This window comes from Porites lutea, chromosome 3 (assembly GCF_958299795.1).
Source record: "Porites lutea chromosome 3, jaPorLute2.1, whole genome shotgun sequence".
Lineage (NCBI taxonomy): Eukaryota > Metazoa > Cnidaria > Anthozoa > Scleractinia > Poritidae > Porites > Porites lutea.
The window spans coordinates 30,901,507-30,920,526 of NC_133203.1; the positions used below are offsets into that span (position 1 = coordinate 30,901,507).

The window sequence follows — 19,020 nt, forward strand, 5'->3', positions numbered from 1 at the left end:
CGAGAAACACAGGAAGTAGGCGTTCAAAAATTACAATCGAATGGGGTCTCCAGAGAAACGTTTAAAAATTCCCTTTAACTGATTTTATCCAGCAAAATTAGAATCGGCACCAAGTAAGTTTGTACAGTTTTACGTTTTTAAGCCTTGATCGAAGTCTGATCGACAAAACCTCCGAAAAAACTGAGATTTTGACTCATGACGGCGTCCTAATAACCTGTCTTAATATAAGCCTTAGATTTAAGACTGAATATATTTCCTGAAAAACAGGAAGTCTATGATGTCACAGGGGCTTTCCCTGCAAAGAGTTGCTATTGTCTCAAACCTTTTGAAAGTAGTCATGGTGGCTCCGTTATCAATACAGACGCATTGATCCATGATGAAGTTTTCATCAAAATATTTTTTTTTGTTTTCAACGCGATGGCTACTAAACTTTGAAAAGACCTCCAGATGTCCCTCGGTAATCATATGAACTAATCTGATTTTACTTGTGGCATATATATAGTTTTAGAAGTTAGCGCTTACGTGTACCCTATTGTTTAAAGACAATCGCGTCCAGTAATAGTCTGAAGCGTCAGCCGTCTCTTCGCCCACCCCTCCAACCCAACGGGCGGGTCTAGTAAAAAGATTTTTTGAAATTTTTAACTGAAATTTATCAATATAATAAGTATGCCACACAAATTTCAGAGAAATAGTTGGAGGAAAAATTAGAGAGTACTTTAATACAAATTCAGCTGTGAAATTGTTTTGAATTTTCGAAAACGAAATCCTCTACGCAGGCGCTGGCCCCTTTTTTGAACTCGCATTTATTTTTTTCCAATTCTCTGATAGTGGCGTTAAGAGGTCACCGAAACGTCGGAACATTATCTCGTTAGTTTTTACATGTTTATGTTTCTCCAAAGCATCACCGATCCAAATAACATTATGGAGAAAAATACTATCCGTGCATAAATTTAAAACTCCGTAGAAAATTCGGGACCCCTTTCTTTAATGGCTAGGTATTATTTTTCTTTTATATTTTACTTTACGATATACAGATCGGTTCGTAGGCATAGGCTACGTCCCTCACCCAAGAAGTAGATGAGATAGTCATCTTCAAGATGGCCACCTGTAGCGATCGTTCTCGACGATCTTACGGAAAATCAGAGAACTGTGAACAGTCTAGGTTTTCTGCAGCTTGTGTGCATATGTACATTGTATCTTCGGTACTAAAAGCGATCCATCAAACTACAGTGGAATTTGTATTTCCAGTTGTATTGGAACACTATTTTGCTCAATTCTCAATCAGAGACTTCTTAAACACGTTGACTTGCATAATATAAATTACAAGTCTCAAATTGGTTTTCTAGCAAATAATAGAACAGTAGCAGATCATGTTCTTACACTTGAACATTAATAGTCCGGAATATCTCTAAATTTAAGGACAGGGCCAACTGGTCACGCGACACTTTTCAACCAATGAGAAGGCGCGCTTGTGTTTATTAAAACACAGATCAAAACATCGCCCCAGTGATAAAAAATTTTTGCAACAGCGGACGGAGTCGGACAGAATCAGTCATCGTTTCGAGGCTTTCAGGCATATTTTTGTGGCTTTTTTCTTCTTTTTTAAACAACGTATGAGCCGCGATGTATAGGCGAGACACTTTTCAACCAATGAGAAGGCGCGCCTGTGTTTATCAAAAAACAAATCAAAACATCGCCCCAGTGATAAAAAATTTTCACAATAGCGCACGGAGTCGGACAAAATCAGTCATCGTTTCGAGGCTTTCAGGCATATTTTTAAGACTTTTCATGAGGCATACACAATTTTTTCAAGTGGACAGCGTATCGGAAACCATATTGGAAGTGTCTCGTGAAATATTCAGCACGTTTTGTGGCTTATTTCTTCTTTTAAACAACGTGATGAGCCGCTATGTATAGGCGAGATTTTGGTCGGTTTTCAAGGTACGTGAACAAGTACCTATCATTTTATCCATTCACAGGTTTTGTACGAAGTTCTAGATACTTTTCCTCGATTGTCATATCGATTAACTTTCTTTTTGTGGGGATGGTAGACAACCTAGAATTTTGGTAGACAATTTTTGAATTCCGAGGTCCAAAACACGAGCGGTTAGTATACCTTGCGCTTATGGTCTTCAATTTCATCCCCGCAAATTCGGCAAAGTGAGGCGAGATGTTGGACGTGAATATCCATAAGACTGATAAGGTTGTTTTGGCCTTGAAAAGAAAAAAGGTAAAGACTCGTACTAATGGCAAAAAAAGTAATAACACGGCTCTGTGAGAAACCCGGAAGAGGAAAACGTACTTTGTTTCTGAAATTCATCTAATCTGGAAAGATTTATTGTTGTTGGATTCTCCAAAGGTTCATCCAAAGTTAAAACAATGAAAGAAAGAAGGCAAATTTCAACTGTAAATGATGTATTTCGCTACTCATTGAACATGCACTGATTATCTGGGATAAAATTAAAACATTGCAGGTACTACAGCAAGCAAGGAAAGCACCAGATGCGTGAAGTCAACACGAAACAACACAAAAAAACAAACAAGAAAAATTAATAAATTTGAACTACTTTTTATTCTTGTTATGATGACTGGTTCTTTGATTCTTGTCCTGTAGAAGTTAATAGGTAGTACCAATCATCCTGTTTTGTACGCTCTCAACAAATCTTCACACTCTCGCTAAGGCTATTTTTACACGGGACCAGTTTGCTTCTATCAAAAATCTTGCAAGCCATGCCAGTGAAGCCACGACCTCTGCGATCGGTCCGGAATCAGCTCGAACACCCCAATGATTCCTTGCAATGAATAATGCTGTTATTCTCTTACATGAAATGTTTTCTTTGAAATATTAAATGTGAAACCTAGCCGAGTACTTTAAGCTCATCTTTAATTCTGTCCGACTCCGTCCGCTGTTGTGAAAATTTTTGATTACTGGGGCGATGTTTTGATTTGTGTTTTGATAAACACAAGCGCGCCTTCTCATTGGTTGAAAAGTGTCGCGTGACCAGTTGGCCCTGTCCTTAAATTTAGGGATATTCCGGACTGATTAATAGATAAATATGTCCATTGCCACAAGGAGAAAATATACGCGAGTTTTGTAGACTTTAGGAAAGCCTTTGGTTCGGTTTGGCATGATGGGCTTCTCTATAAATTATCTAAAATCAATGTCCAAGGAAAATTTGATAGGCTAATTAAAAGTCTATACATGAAGTGTACCTGCTCTGTTAGGATTGGAAATAACAAACGCGATCTTTTCGATACTCAAGAGGTGTGCGGCAAGGCAACAATTCCTCTGCTCTTTAACTTATACCTACGGGTTCTCATTTGACAACGTTTCATCAGACCCTTTCGTGTTACAAAATGGCACCAGACTCAACTCTCTCCTTTACGCAGATGACTTGATAATATTATCGCGATCAAAACGTGGACTACAAAATTGCCCTAACTTCCTATCTTCAAATCTCTTGGATGCTTAGCATAAAACCTAAGAATACCAAAATAATGATTTTTCAACGATGCACACGAAAATGTGAATATAATTTCCGCATAGGCAATGAGGTAATCGACGTTGTCCAAAACTATTGTTGGGCTTCACATGACGTCACTAAAAATTCACACTAAAAAACTATCGATCCTACCTAGATTTTACTTTCACCATGCATTAGAGCAGCTGAAAACTAATTTTCATACAAATTTTCGCTTCAAAAGGGTTTTTGGTTTTGTGATAGAGTACGCTTGAATTTCTAAGCTTTTGCGTAACGCGGCATTTACATGACGGGCAAGAGCTGTCAAGTAGGTAAAAAAAATGACTTATTTCAGGAAATTTTGCTATCTAAACAGTTCATGTATAAGAAAAAGTATTTCTTTAATGTTTATGAGTTTCTCGAAGAATAAATTCACGCTTTCGTGGCAAAACTCGGTAACAGATGTTTCTGTTGGTTTCCGTCCGCCATGTTGGAGCTCATCCAGGTGAGCTCCAGCGTGGCGTCTCCATACAAATCTCTATAAGTTTGGGTAAAACATTTCTTCGGATATCTCGTATACGAAATATTCCTCTGACCTGAATCTTGGCGAGGGTCTTTGTATATGTAACTCCTTTCATTTCCCAGATTTTGGACTTTATGTATTGAACGGTTTTGATTTTTTTGAAAACCAGCTGATACTTACCTAGGCACTCGCATCACATCTTCCTGAAATTTTGCACTTTCGCTTGAATACCTTTGACAAAAAGCTCTTCATGCGCTCTTCAGCATAAGACGGGACACGGATCTAAACGGCCTTAAGCCCTCACTTGCATGTAAAATTTTACCCTGTCGTACTCATCACTTCTTAATTCGTTCGATATCGGTTTTCGCGTGGAATTCATCGTGGAATTCACCTGTAAGAGAATGAATTTTGCTGTAATGAAAATTACAAAATAAAGTGGGATCTAAAAATTTTGATACGTACTTTCTTATCAGAAACATGTCAAGACTTGCCGGCTCAGCAATTGCACAGGGATCAAATGTCGGCCGAATCGATCGGTGGTCAGAGTGGAAACCAACGGATGAGTCCACCATTTGGCTATTGCTATCAGGTGCTACTAATCCACCAGAAGGGATTGAAATTTCCAAACGAAGACCCAGAGATGACCCTGGAGATGGGAATGGCGCATTTCTTGCCGGTGTTACTCGTGATTTGGTCAACATGGAGGATTTGGTTAGACCAAAGCTGTATAACACAGTCAAAGATCTTTATTTAACCAAAGACAGAGCTCTTGAACATGTTATCAATTTTTTTGACATATGCAAGGCTAAGGAAGCGCATCCTATGTTGTACTATACTGGGCATGGTGAGATTGGTTCTGGCAACTGGTGTTTTGCTAATGGGACAATCAGTATCCAAGAAATTTCGGACCTGGTGCCTGAGGACTGTTTCTACCCAATGATCTTCAGCGATGCTTGTTATAGTGGACACTGGGCAAATTTTTGTTTCAACAACGAAATTGATGGTTTTGAATGTCTTTCAGCCTGTCCTGATTACTCAAACGCTTTTGATACGCCAGGTGTGTTAATTATGTATACTTTGACTTTTAGAACGTAGCAAAATGCGCTTCAGGTTTAACCCTCGGACCTACACTCAAAGTCATACCCCCACCGTAGTATAAAGTTGTAAAGGCGGACATTTCACTTGTTTCAAGAGTAAGAACTAGGCGAAATTATAGCTAAAAACATGGCAAGAACAGGAAGAACACATCTCAAAGGGCGACAAGGTCTTTGTACTTCAAGATCTTTTCGATGACCTTTGTCGAGGCGTTTCGGTGGGATGGTACTAACTCATCAATTAGCTTGCAATATCGGTTGGCATTGTTATCATTACCAATTTTACCGCGCTCTGCTCGGCCAATCACGTCGAGCAATTGCCTTTCTAGGCTGGGATGTGGGAAGGAGTTTTTTTAATTATTCGTTTGATATAAAACTGACCATTTTACTAACTTAGCAGATAAAAAGACAATTGTTCATGCGTCTTTTTGTCGTTTAAGGTAGACTATCTATTAGAAAAACAGTAAACTCATCCTCATGGCAAGAAAACAGAGACAAAAAAATATAAGGAAAAATCAAATGGTTAATGTTTGTTTAAAATTAACCTACAATGTCCGCATAGCTGTTTTTTTTTTTCTTTAGTCGCGGCTAAGTATGGAAAAAAATCTTTCGGTTGAGGAAGGAGGGGATGGTATCCCGTCTTGTACGTCCGAGAGCATCCTCCGAGACCCAGGGGCGGTCAGTCGGGTCGGGAGAAAGGGCGCGACGAAAGTATTCAAGTACGGGCGAAAGAGCCCCTGGGTACCGACTCTCACCGAACTATTTCCAAAAATTCAAGCTGACTCCGGCTCCTTATTGGGCACAAAAAATGCTTTGTATTATTGTGCCCAATTGGCGAACAGTTTCTCCTGAGTTCTTTTCGTGAGTTCGTACACGACGGCTATTGTTTCGATCACGCTTGTCTGGCTCATGCACCAAAGAAATGCACGTAGTCAGGAAACTTTCAGTTTGATATAAAATACCCATCTGATTTCAAAATACTGTCTGCCCGAAAACTAAAGACGCTTTTCCAAAAATACAAGCTTGAGCTTACAACAGGTATTCACGTTTGCATCGATCACGTCTTCCGTAAATATTAGGCAATTTTTAAAGATACCACGACGGCTGACAACTACGAAAACATCGCATGGAAAAGAGAATTCACATTTTTTTCAGTTTTTATCGTGATTATTCCTACTTGCTTACTCTGACAAGGCAAGCGAACTCTTCTGGAGCTGAATTTCTATCAACATATCCAAGTTCATGAAGAGAGTGAATTTTGTCATTGCTTGTTTACGTCCTTCACAAAATAGCAAATTAGGCAGTTTCACGGGTAGTCGTGCAGTTGACGGCAAAGAAATGTACAAAAAAGTGTGATGCACGTGCAAAGTTGTTGTTTTGCCTTGTCAAGGTATCATCCGGCTTATTTGACTCTCTCGTCGCCGCCGCATCTTTATATTACTATTATTTACGATACATCGTGATGTGTCAAAAACAGAATATTCTCGGGGCAAACTGAATTGCTCCTGCTGATAGCATCCCGAACGTTTTTTCGACTCATCGGTAGTTCCTTCGTTTCTGGTAAGGGAAATAGAAAAGAAAAGTTTCCCTTGCACGCACAAGCTTGTTGAACGTGTGGCGAGACAATTTGCGTCGTGTACGAACTCACGAAGAGAACTCAGGAGAAACTGTTCGCCGATTGGGCACAATAATACAAAGCATTTTTTGTGCCCAATAAGGAGCCGGAGTCAGCTTGAATTTTTGGAAATAGTTCGGTGAGAGTCGGTAACCAGGGCCTCTTTCGCCCGTACTTGAAAACTTTCGTCGCGCCCTTTCTCCCGACCCGACTGACTGCCCCTGGGTCTCCGAGGATGGTTCGAGAGTTAACTATATAAGTATTTAATTTAAATGATGTTTCATCCTTTAGTTGATTTTTTTAAATCTTTTTTTAGATAAAGGTGGAGATTTGACTTTGTTTATGACTGGAAAGAAAGAACGCCCCGTTACAGAGCCAATGTACAGTGGAGGAAATTTGCTCGACTTTCCAATTACCAGTGGATTTGATTTAATTTCTTACTCAGGATTTCTGGGCAGTTTTATAAAAAACTCGCATAGAATTGTCTCTTCTCAGAGTATGCATAATGGATACCTCTCTGCATATTTTGTAAAGTCCAAGCTTCACTATCCAAGACCTGCAGTTAGCTGGGGGATTCATAAAGACTTTGACACTTTTCTTGCTTTTGTAAGGGAACAAAGCAAAAAGACAAGGAGGATTTATTCCCTTGCATGTGACGAAGGTAGCGGTTTTGGAGTATTTCTTATGGAAGGATATGGTACCACACAAGCAGTTTTAAGAAGTACGTCCAGAATCAGAGGGTACTGGGACGATGGCTTTAAAATTACTGCCTGTGCTACCCTGGGTCCGTCATTTTGTATCATCATGACAAAGGACGTTGAAAAGTACAAGAGGAAATCACAGATGTGGTTCACCCGCGAGGCTTGGAGCGATGTTGAGACTGAAATACAGATGGGCTATCAAGCTGAGAAAATAATTACAGGTATTTGTTACTCAATTGAGTTGGAAATGTATTTTGTAGTCATGACAAAGATGCCCCAGAAGCAGTGCTACGCCTGGCAAGTTGACAACACCAATGAAGAATGGAGAAAAAGGGAAAAAATGCTGAAAGAGAAAAGAAAGAAGGGATTTTATCCTACCGTCATCTTCACCGATCCCACTGACGGCCAAACATTATTTGTGATGACGCAGGACGAAAGTATACAGTCTTGCGCATGTAAAGTTAATTACAAAATGAAAGAATAATTCCTTGCTCATACTGCTCTGAAAATGGTTTTAAAAAGCCATTTACAGTATAGCGACTTATTGACGATATTAAGAAAAACTAACTACGAGAGAACGACTGGAAAACTGACAATTTGACTAACAATAGACGATTGTTCAACTGTGACAATGGACGGATCGAAACGCACCAATTACTAATTAATTACGAGTTTTCATAGCCAATAACATTATCGCTTAACTGACAGACGACCAGTTACATCGCGACGTATTTGACCAATCAGATCAATAAACAGAGTATAATACCATCAACTAACGTGATACAACTCACTTTAACTCTGAAAAGTACCTGGCAATACATGCTCCTGAAATAATTCAGAAGAACTGCTACTGCTACTACTGTTGTTGTCGCTGCTGCTGCTGTTTCTGCCCTTCGGGATGATCTCAATATTTTCACTTTCGTCTTCACATGATGATGCCGTAACAATTGTTGTCAAGTTGATGACAACTTTTAGTTGTGTACTCGGCTTATCGGGTAGTATTTTATCTAGCTCGTCGAAGAATGGTGTAGCGTTTCCCGTATTCTTAAGTTCGTCTTCGTATTGGCGATGTGCCGTTATAAGAGTGTGGGGGCGGGTCTTGCAGGCTTCTCCGTCGCGGTCTTCATATATCCACAGGCCGTTAAAAAGTCGCCAATTTCTTGCCATATTGGCTTTTTCCTAGTACAGGACTTCAATCTTAGCTGGAATTTTTCGTCTCCCCATTTTTCGAGCAAAACTCTAGTCTCCCGGTCCTCCCACGTTCTTCTGCGAACTTTTTTTGGAGCCGCCACTTTGACTTCCTACCCTGCCAGCAGAGAATACATTTTCGCGTTATGAGCTGGCGTGCAAAAAGGAGCCTCTGCCGACAAGCGTTCAATTTTCCATGGTGCATGCGCGAAATTCGTCACGCGATTCGCAAGCAAACTTTTCGCACGCCAGCTCATACCGCGCAAATGTAGTCTCTGCTCGCAGGGTAACTACTTCCTACAGGCTGTTTAGTTAAACATGTTTTAAACATGTTTAGATTACGTCAAAGTGCGATGTGAACTGTTTTTATTTTAAACTGAGTTTAACTAAACATTATTTAAACATGTTTAAGCGTTGGTGTGAACGGGGTATAAGTTTGCCTTCCCAGCAGAATCCTTTTTGAGAACTTGTAGTGTTCCTTTAACCTAGATAATTTACAACACTCCTTTTATCATGGAATGAGCACATCTGTATGATTGTATCCAAGGCATCCAAGCGTCTGCACGTTATCTGTCTTTTACGTAGGGCTGGCGTCAGTGCTTCTGATCTTGTGGCTATCTACGTCTCTCTTGTACGTTCGATCCTAGAGTTGTCGCCTGGTTTGGCATAACTCCCTTCCTGCCTATCTGTCTAGTGCAATAGAGCGGGTCCAAATGCGAGCTTTGAGCATAATATACCCCCGACCTTTATACCGGGAAGTCATACAATTTGCTAAGTTCCCTGGACTTGATGACAGGCGGTATTGAAGAAATATATCAAGCATAAGACGCAGTGTTTCATCACCAGATGAAACACCGAGAAGATAGTTGAAAATACGACGCGCCGCGGAGTATTTTTGACGAACTTTGAGGTGATTCATCTGGTGATGAAACACTGCGTCGAATGCTTGACATTACTCCTCAAACAAAATGATTTTGGAAGGAGAAATTAAGGATGCATAAAAGACCAGTTTTTCATCTGATTTCCAAACACTCATTAAACATTAATTTCTTTTGTATTTTCTTAATGAATAATTGATGAGTTTGAGAATCTTGTATGACGACTTTTGAAAAAATTACAAAGGGTGGGCCCTTGTCAAAACATCTAACCCCGATTAGGACTATCGCCCATGACTATTTCCTTAGAAATTCTAACTCTTGGACGTCATGTAAAACGGAGCGTTTTAGGCGAAGCTTCTTCCCTAGTCCAATCTTAATGTCAAGCACATCACCTTTTTAAAAGTTGAATGTAATTCTTGGTCTACGATTTGTGCTTAGGTTAGTACCATTTTTAGTACCTATGATTGAACATTATTAAATATGTTTTTGTAGGTTTCACCATTTTTAATTATTATATTGTAAACCCTGTCACAGTAAGGTTTTTTGTTATTTATTTATTTTATTTTTGAATATTGTAAACACATTGTAATTCATTTTTAATACGAGAATGCGGTGATTAAACACTGATCTTCATCTTAACTTACGTTCAGTGTATATTTGAGGGTCTCAATGGGGTGGTGGCTTTTACGGTTATCGGCTAAAATCTTGGCTCTTTTACGGCTATCTGTTACGTTTTTTCAGTTACGGTTAACAAGAACGTTAAAAATAAATTTCTTTTGTTTCAAAGAGTTTAATATTAACAAACCTGTATTTTTTGTATCTTCAAAGCAAAATAAAGGTCTTAGGATCATCTCGGAATAAATGAAGCTATCCTTTTGAAACATTTTAACATCTGATAGATACTATTTATAAAGCATTCTATTTCTAATATTATTTTACGCATAGAAATGTCAATAGTTAAGTCAAAAATAATCTTTGTGAAAAAGCAAAAGCAGACACTGGCCGTTTTCACACTAGAGCCGGATTATTCGTGTAAGATGGGTTATCCGTTTGATAATTCGCTTCAGATAGGTAATATGGAATGGTTTTAATTTTGAATGAACAATCCGCCTGACTTTATTCGTCAATTTTGAAGGACAGTTTGAAGATGGATTATCCATTTCAGAAAGCCTGTGTACAGCCGTCCCCTCCCCTCAGAAAAAATCGGAGAAGGGATGTCTGTAGGGTAGGGGGCGACTGTACACAGGCTAGTCTCCGACGGATAATCCATCTCTAGCTCTGGTTTGAAAACGGCCAATAACAAAATTCCCGTGTCCAGTGTTTTTAATGACAGCGAGAGACTGTATAGAACGACTGTCTACCGTTGCCTTGTACATAGGCCTCATTATTCCGCGCAGCTAATGCGTTTCTGGTCACGTGGTCCGAGCGAGTCCGAGAAACCTGTGGATGCAATAAAGTTTGGTTTTGACGTAGCGTTTGCCTGCCCACCTGTAGAACCCCCACATGTACGCCGATGTCAAATGTCACATTAAATCTTGCACAAATTGGCATTACCCAGTAAGTTATATACGCCATCCATATGAAGATGAATTGACAGCTGTCAAAATCAGGCATCCGCTGACAAACATCACATGACCATCTCGCGGGCTCAGATGAAACACTGGTCGCTTTGTTCCTACAGGTAAGCCTATGTAATATGTCACACTTAGCGACATAAAAATGAAAGTACTCTTTCACCTGGCAGGGCTGTCAGTAGCGTAAAGTTACACAATAGGTCAATTGACAACTGTCAAAATGGGACACATGCAGACACTATCACCAAAGTAACATTGCCTTAGGTGCACGACCTATCATTTCGCAGGCATTTCGCCCCTGTAACACTCACACTAATTAAGCTTTCAGACTCGCAGACCGTTTATTCGAATATTCGCCATTCTATGAGCTATGAAGGTCAATTGATAGCTGTCAAACTGAGATATTCACTAATCATCATGACCTGACGGTATGTCTTTTTTTTAAGATTTCCGCTGATATTTTATTTGATGACGGGCTCGATTCTGTATTTTTAGAGCGGGAAAACTCACATGTATCAGGCGTGTTTACGAGAAGTTAAGCCACCGGTTGTAAAACAACAATGCCTCGTTTATCAATTTAAATATGACCTGTGCGATGCAGGTACTTTATGTTGATTTTACACGCCGGCACTTACACCACCGCGTTGATGAACATAAAAACCTGTCTTCCTCTTTTGGCAAACATTTCTGCGAGAAACATCTTTTGGTTCCAAAGGATCTTAGCAAGAATTTCACTGTTTAAATAAATGTACAAACAAGTTTGATTAATTTGAAAATTGTAAAATCGACGCTGTTATTACAAAAGAGTCTTAAACGGCGTTTCGGCAATGTTGCCTTCTTCAGGGTACAAGAATATTGAAAAGATAATGTGGCAACGTTTACAGCCATCTGAGCGTAACAATTAAACGTTTAACATGATACAAGCAAAAAGAATATTGGCTGCCATGTTGGAGGGAAAGAGTATGCCTCAAAAATGGCGGCCACTGCAAATCACACTACCTTGTTAAAAAATCGAAGTGCCATAAAGTACCTCCCCTAAATACGTTTCCTCCCGAATTGGGAGTGTAAGATAATGTTATTTGCTCTGTCAATTTTTGGCATTAGCTAGATTCCAACTCATTGTTTAAAGGAAACATTGGTCCCGTGACTTCTTATTGTAAGTGGCCCATTTCTGCGCTTGTTTCTCAGACGTCATTTCGCGAGGAAAACAGTTGTGGCGTCGTGAATTGTCGGCTGTTTTCTTAGGGCAGTTGATTCTGCAACCCTTTTCACCGGTGTCCAAAACTTCTACAAGTAATCCTTCGCAAAAAATAGAATCCTTGTCCTAATTGTTGAACAAATAAAAAGTGGATTCAATTGCCAAGTTTTTCAGAAAAAAAGTACCGATAAAATTCTTGAGGTCATTTTCAAAATATGAATGTAAGCGATTTCTAGGTCACAAACAGGGAACCATAAAGAAACCATTAGTTAACAAAAAAGATGTTCTCCTTAATAGCACAGGCAAAGTTCTGATATTACTTGTCAAACAAATCATAGTTATTAGACAGGCCCGTAACCAGGATTTTATGTGGGGAGGGGGGGGGGGGGGGTGGGGGTGCTAACGAGGCCAAAGTGGACCAAAGTACCGAAGTGTGAATGAAAGTGGCAATACATGAGAAATTGTGACGGCAAAGTACACGGTAGGAACTGAATATTACATTTGTCGAATACAACTGTTTGAATTAAGTTATAAAGGAGCAATTTTACGATGTAAAATGATACATCAAAATACTGCGGAACTAATCCCTCAGAATAGTCCCAAGCTCCAGCCTCCGTGGGTGTTTGGTGGCAAACAGATTTACCACCTCATCCTCATATCAAGGAATAGCGACTAAATCTCAGAGCATAATAATGGGATCAAGACTGGTGGATATTGCGAAAATAAGTATGATTTACCTTCTATATCTCGCTGTAAAACTGTAGTTAACTGAGATAGATCTGACGTCGTGGTTTCAGCTGGGCTGTCATCGCAGACTGCACTGTCATTGTCAACGTCTGATGCTGCTTGACGGGGTACTTTACTGACCCATGTATCGAGAGACTGGCAAGATTTAGCTGCAGCCTTCCTCTTTCGATTTTCCTGTTCTCTCCTACCCATAACGTATTACACAAAAAACTAATTTTGCATCTTTGGGTGTTCATGCGCTCGTACAAACAGAGAAAACTACCCGACGCGTTAGCGGACGTGTCTGACAAAAATTGTGAGATCGCTTCCTTGTCATTGGCTCGCTCGTCGTAAACTCCCGTGCGAAGCGTGCGCGCGTTAATTTCATTATTCATTTAGATAAGCTCGGACATGTGTGCGCTCATTGAAATGTTCTGAATGGCTCGGGCTACTAGAGTGCAGCTGATCTTATTTTCCCAGTGAATACACTACTGCTTTTTCCATTCTTTGATTTTGTTTAAATATCACTGTTAAGTTTGAAACTTCAGTTTAACCGACTGCACTCTGCACTATGGCGTACATTTGCGGACAAAAATAATTGAAAATAAAAGACAATTTGAAGTTCAAAAATTAGACTATCCATGTCGAAATCGCGTCATATGAATTTGAAATCGCAATGAACGCAGTCGAAATAGCATCATTCGAACTTGAAGTTACTTTGAACAAGTTGAAACTAAAAGGGAAAACTCGACATCGCGGATGTTGAAGTTCAAATCACCATTCCAACTAAAATGCAAATTACATGATTTGAACTTCAATTCACCTTCTCCACTCTAACAAGCCTCTTAATCGTCACCAATGCAACCATGATCTTCCACAAAATTCCAGATGAAACCTTTAATTTGAACTTAAAGTCACGTCACATTTTCGAATTCGAAAAACCAAAACCTCAATTCGAAAGGAAACGGAAGTAAAAATACACAGGAACTGGAAATGATAAGAGTTTCGCTACACTGTACATACGGGATGTTTGCATAACTGCATTTTGGCGCCAAAAGATTTCCCTTCACTCGAACTCTCTGGTCAATATGGCGGACAATGTGAATGATAAGGGTGACTCTGGGACAATCCAACAGATTGTAAGGGCTGTAGTGGCAAACTTAAACTTTATAAAAGGAGAAGCGTTTAGGCTTCTGAGAACAAATTCCTCTCAATCTACTTTTGAGGAAAACGTGAGTAATTTCAAAACAAGCCTGCAGAATAGAGATTACCCAGCTAGAATTGTAGAAAAACACCTTTCAGAGATTAAATTCTCTGATAGAGAAATGCCGCTAGCGCAGAAAAACAAAACCGCACCTGAGACAATACTGCCCTTTACAACACAATACCATCCGGCGTTGCCTAACCTAAAGGACACACTCATGGTGAAATGGCACCATATAGAAAATCAACCGCAACTGAGAGAAATCTTTAAGGAGCCCCCCATCATCTCATATCGTAAGGGAAAATTCCTAAAGGACATCCTAGTTAAAGTTAAGCTATGAAGGCTTTATTAGAATTTATTCATCCGCGAACTGCAGGAGTCGTGTAGGCTTGTCAACACTGTTAGCAGAGTTGACAAAGTTCTCTCGTGAGCATCAAGTCGACGAGATAAAAATTCAGAATTATCATATGATACTGAGTTTAGATTAGTTCCTGATGCCTCTAACAGTCTAACCAGTCCAACGAAAATTAAAACTCTTCGTTGTTCGGTAGCCATCGAGCAGCCATGACGATGATCACGTCAGAGATGAGGAAAGCTCAGGTTCCAAGCCTCCCATCTGTAGACTCGTACCTAGTCGTTACTCGGTTCCTGTGTATTTTACTTCCGCTCCCTTTCGAACTGAAATTTTGGTTTTTCGAATTCGAATATGTGACGTGACTTTAAGTTCAAATTAAAGGTTTCATTTGGAATTTTGTGGAAGATTATGGTTGCATTGTTGACGATTAAATGGCTTATTAGAGTGGAGAAGGTGAATTGAAGTTCAAATCATGTAATCTGCATTTTAGTTGGAATGGTGATTTTTAACTTCAACATCCCCGATATCGAGTTTTCCCTTTATAGTTTCAACTTGTTCAAAGTAACTTCAAGTTCGAATGATGCTATTTCGACTGCGTTCATTGCGATTTCAAATTCATATGACGCGATTTCGACATGGATAATCTAATTTTTGAACTTCAAATTGTCTTTTATTTTCAATTATTTTTGTCCGCAAATGTACACATACTGCACTCCTTAACTTGAATATTGAGTATCAAAATGCGGACCTTAGAGGCCTGAGGGGGGTGGGGGGAGGGGGTGCGAACGCACCCCGTGCACCCCCCTGGTTACGGGCCTGATTAGAGGACAATGGTTATGAAAAGCGGCAAACATCAGTGATAAAAACAACAGTGCTGCAGTTTATGTTGGAAGCACCCTGAAAGTGCACAATCCTTTGTTTCCTGTGGGCAAAACGTTACAGAATAAATTAATGCAACGCTTTTTATTGGTCAATACAATCAAAATGAAAGGAATGCTTTTCAACGTTGTGCACTTTCAGGACCACAAAAACATATAGGAAAGGCGTCTGACGGGTTTCATAACCATTCCAGTCAATTAACTATGAACAAATGATCTCATAGCCTAGTGATCATTTGACCGAGTTTTAACAACCTGCTTGTGAAGTCATTTGCTTGACTAAATTATTGAATGTTCCTGTTTACCCGGAGGGTAGTTTATTGTAAGGACTTACACATTTTCGTTTTGTTGTTAATGAAGTCATTTTTCTCTCCAATTCTCTTGAAGGTTTAGATGAAGCTTAAGACACAGAGGGGACGAATGGAGACAATTCGTTGTCTTTCCGACGCACGATAAAGAGCTACATACGTTAGTAGTTGAGGAGGGACCGGTTACGCCGGTTCTTTGTGGATTTAATTAACTTTTTGAGTGGTATAAATTAACGCTCCTTGCCAGCTAAAAATAAACTATGACATCATCCTATCTTAATGGAATGCATGATGTCATGGGCATTAATTTAAAGTATGACATCATCCTATCTTAATTAGATGCATGACGTCATCTGCGTTAATTTATACCACTCAAAAAGTTAATTAAATCCACAAAGAACCGGCGTAACCGGTCCCTCCTCCACTACTTACGTTGGTTCTTGCTACGTTTAATTAGTGGTACAGAAGTTTCTCCACTGAGTGTGTTCAGTATAGGCATGACAAATCAGCCCTTTTTCAATATTGTGTGGGGGTGCGTTCGAGCAACTCGCTCGCTACACGAAGAGGTACCAGGAATCTGACTTACATCTTGGCCTTTATTCTTCTTAATCTTCTTACAACTTCTACTTACTCACCAACTTTCTCAGTTCTACCAACTTCTCTACTTACTAGTTCAAGTATAGTAGCGGTTTTTATAGCCAAAGCTGGGCATGTTTAGGTTAGCTGACCGGAAGATTTAGAGTTTCTATATTGTATATCTTCTCGCTAATATTGCAACAGGTTTGCTATTGTGAAAGGTACCAGGTAAAAGGAAAGGTACCTATTGTTAGGGAATAGATTAGCCTACGCAAAATGTAAGTATTACAGTCTTGCCTACGCACAGCCGCAACTGATAAGTGGTACCAAAGTACGAAGGTCAGCTCTAACACCACAAACACGACCACCTGTAAAAAACTAACATCTGACAATGTCAAGCGAATAATATTCCTAATATGGTAACAAGTAAATTCACGAGCTAAGCATGAATTGAAGTAAAAGTAAAAACAAAAGATCAAAACAGGAAAACAGTACGTGGACAAAAACAAGACTTAATGAAACAAAAACTAAACTTAAAAGATAAAATAAAAATAACTTTCAAAATACTCCCCAACAATCGTTACGAGTTCTGTAGCCTGTCGGCCCTAGAGGTACAGGCAGAGAACTCCCCAAGGTATGTTTTCTGGAGTCTAGCCGTGGATTCTATCAGTAATCAAATGCCTTTTTTAAAAATTAGTTTTGACTATAAAAAGCAACCACTCAGGAAAAAAATGTTCCACCCCTTTTTGTTGTTGTTGTTGTTGTTGTTGTTGTTGTTGTTTTCCAACAACTCTTTATTTCATATTTACATACAACGAAAAAATTACAAAAAATGTATAAAACTAGAAAAAAAGAAGCAAAATTACAATTTCAAAAAGTTATTAAAAATTACAGTTTAAACCATCTTTACGCTTACACATGAAAAATCAGTAACTCTTTTATTTATTATATTTTTTTAACATCACATAGTAAGGTAACTGACGAAAACTATATTTGCCAGTATGATTAATTATTGCACATATATTATACGCACACTTAATATCCACAATGGCTTTAAAAAGAAAAAACAAACAAACAAACAGACAGACAACTTAAACAGGACAGTTAAAGTATTAAATCTTTTAATCTACAGAGCGCCGCCTACAGTTCACTTACATTCATTTAAAGAGGGGAGGTTTTTAATCGAGACCATTTCTTTTTAAAAGTGTCTAAAGAATTATGGTCTTTTGCAATTTGCCTTTCTATTACCTCAGAGCGTTGAACTATTTGTATGTACATATGGACATTTGGACGCGTATCGCTTTGTTTACAGGTGCGCATGTAGATATAATGCCTGGCAATAAGTAGTAAATGGTGCAGTAGTAAATCTTTTGCATCTTTAATTAAGCCAAATAAGAGAGCCCCTGAGAGGTTGAATTTTTCTACTTTGGAGTTCACGTTTATTTCTAGGTTAACAGCCACATAGAAAATAAAGACTATGCTCAGTTAAGTAACCACAAACCTTAAAAATTCATCATTTTTTGGTACATGTACACAGAAGATGGATTATCATTTGTTGGAGCAGGAACAGCTACAGGCTCTGACGCCTCGTTATGTTGCAATGAAAGTTGTAACTGTCAAACCGGATCGGAAACATTTGCTTTTCATATCATCAGTGGCATTGTTAAATCTATATAGAGGTGACCATAAGGGCTGATTGTGCCATATCCTCGTGTGAACAGCTTATGAAATCTCCTTGTTTAGGAAGCCATTTGGTGTTATGCTTAATTTTTAATAAGCGCCCTATTTAGCTAGTGTATCATTCACAAATGTTTTTGTCACTGATATTTAAATTGTTGAGCAGGTTTGATTTTAGTCAGTCCGATAAAATAAAAGAAAGAAGCTACTGTAACAATTACTGAAACTGCTAGAAACCATTTTAGATGTGTGATTTTTGATATTTAGCCATGGTGTTGTCTTGACACTCGATTGGATCAACATGAACTCTGCATAAACTGTATAAAAACGTTCTAAGAGCTTTGTTGGTAAAGAGGAAGATACAAAAGACTTTGTCACGGTTTTCGACGCCATCTTGACGAGGATGCAAACGCGTGAGAAATTACAGACTGTTTGTATGAGAATCCAATGTCGAATAAACGGCTGTTCTGGAAAAAATATGAACTGTAAACTAAAGCTACACAGCAAAGGATTTTACCAACAAATTTTGGGGGCTGTTACTGTGCTTAAATTTCTCCAGAAGGCTTGCTTTAGATTTTCCATATATTTGTCTGCAATTTTTCCCGGGAAATTTTACAGACGAATGTATAGAAAATTTAAAAAAAAGGTTCTAGGTCTTCTAGCGCATCTAACGCCCTCAAATTTTTTTCAGTAGAATCTTTAAGAGTGTAGCTTTAGTTTACAGTTCATATATTTTTTAAAACAGCCGTTTTACGGAAATTATTCGACATTAGATTCTCATACAAACACTGTAATTTCTCACGGGTTTGCCTACTCGTCAAGATGGCGTCGAAAACCGTGACAAGGTCTATTGTATTCTCCTCTTTACCAACAAAGCTCTTAGAACGTCATCAGATCCTTGCAGTGTCGAGAACTTATATTCTGTGTTATACACCTTTATTAGCATTCAACTAGTGAGACCAAATAACAACCACAACTTGCTACGAGATTCAGTTATATATAAGTAAGCTTGGTAATCTACTGATTTTCCGTATAATTACAAAAATTCTATTCATAAGCTATGT

General features: G+C 38.9%; 1 protein-coding gene across 1 annotated transcript; it reads left to right on the forward strand.

Moving 5' to 3' along the window:
* The first annotated feature begins 4,461 nt into the window (after positions 1-4,461).
* Positions 4,462-8,149, forward strand: LOC140929602 (uncharacterized). The gene is made up of 2 exons (XM_073379349.1): positions 4,462-5,041; positions 7,010-8,149. The coding sequence occupies exons 1-2, from the start codon at positions 4,462-4,464 to the stop codon at positions 7,876-7,878; spliced, it is 1,449 nt and encodes a 482-aa protein (XP_073235450.1). The 3' UTR covers positions 7,879-8,149.
* Positions 8,150-19,020: the final 10,871 nt, after the last annotated feature.

Excerpts from the sequence above, each read along its gene's own strand:
- LOC140929602 (XM_073379349.1), top strand. The coding sequence starts at position 4,462 with ATGTCAAGACTTGCCGGCTCAGCAATTGCACAGGGATCAAATGTCGGC. Across the intron at positions 5,042-7,009 it reads AAACGCTTTTGATACGCCAG|ATAAAGGTGGAGATTTGACT; the intron begins GTGTGTTAATTA and ends ATCTTTTTTTAG.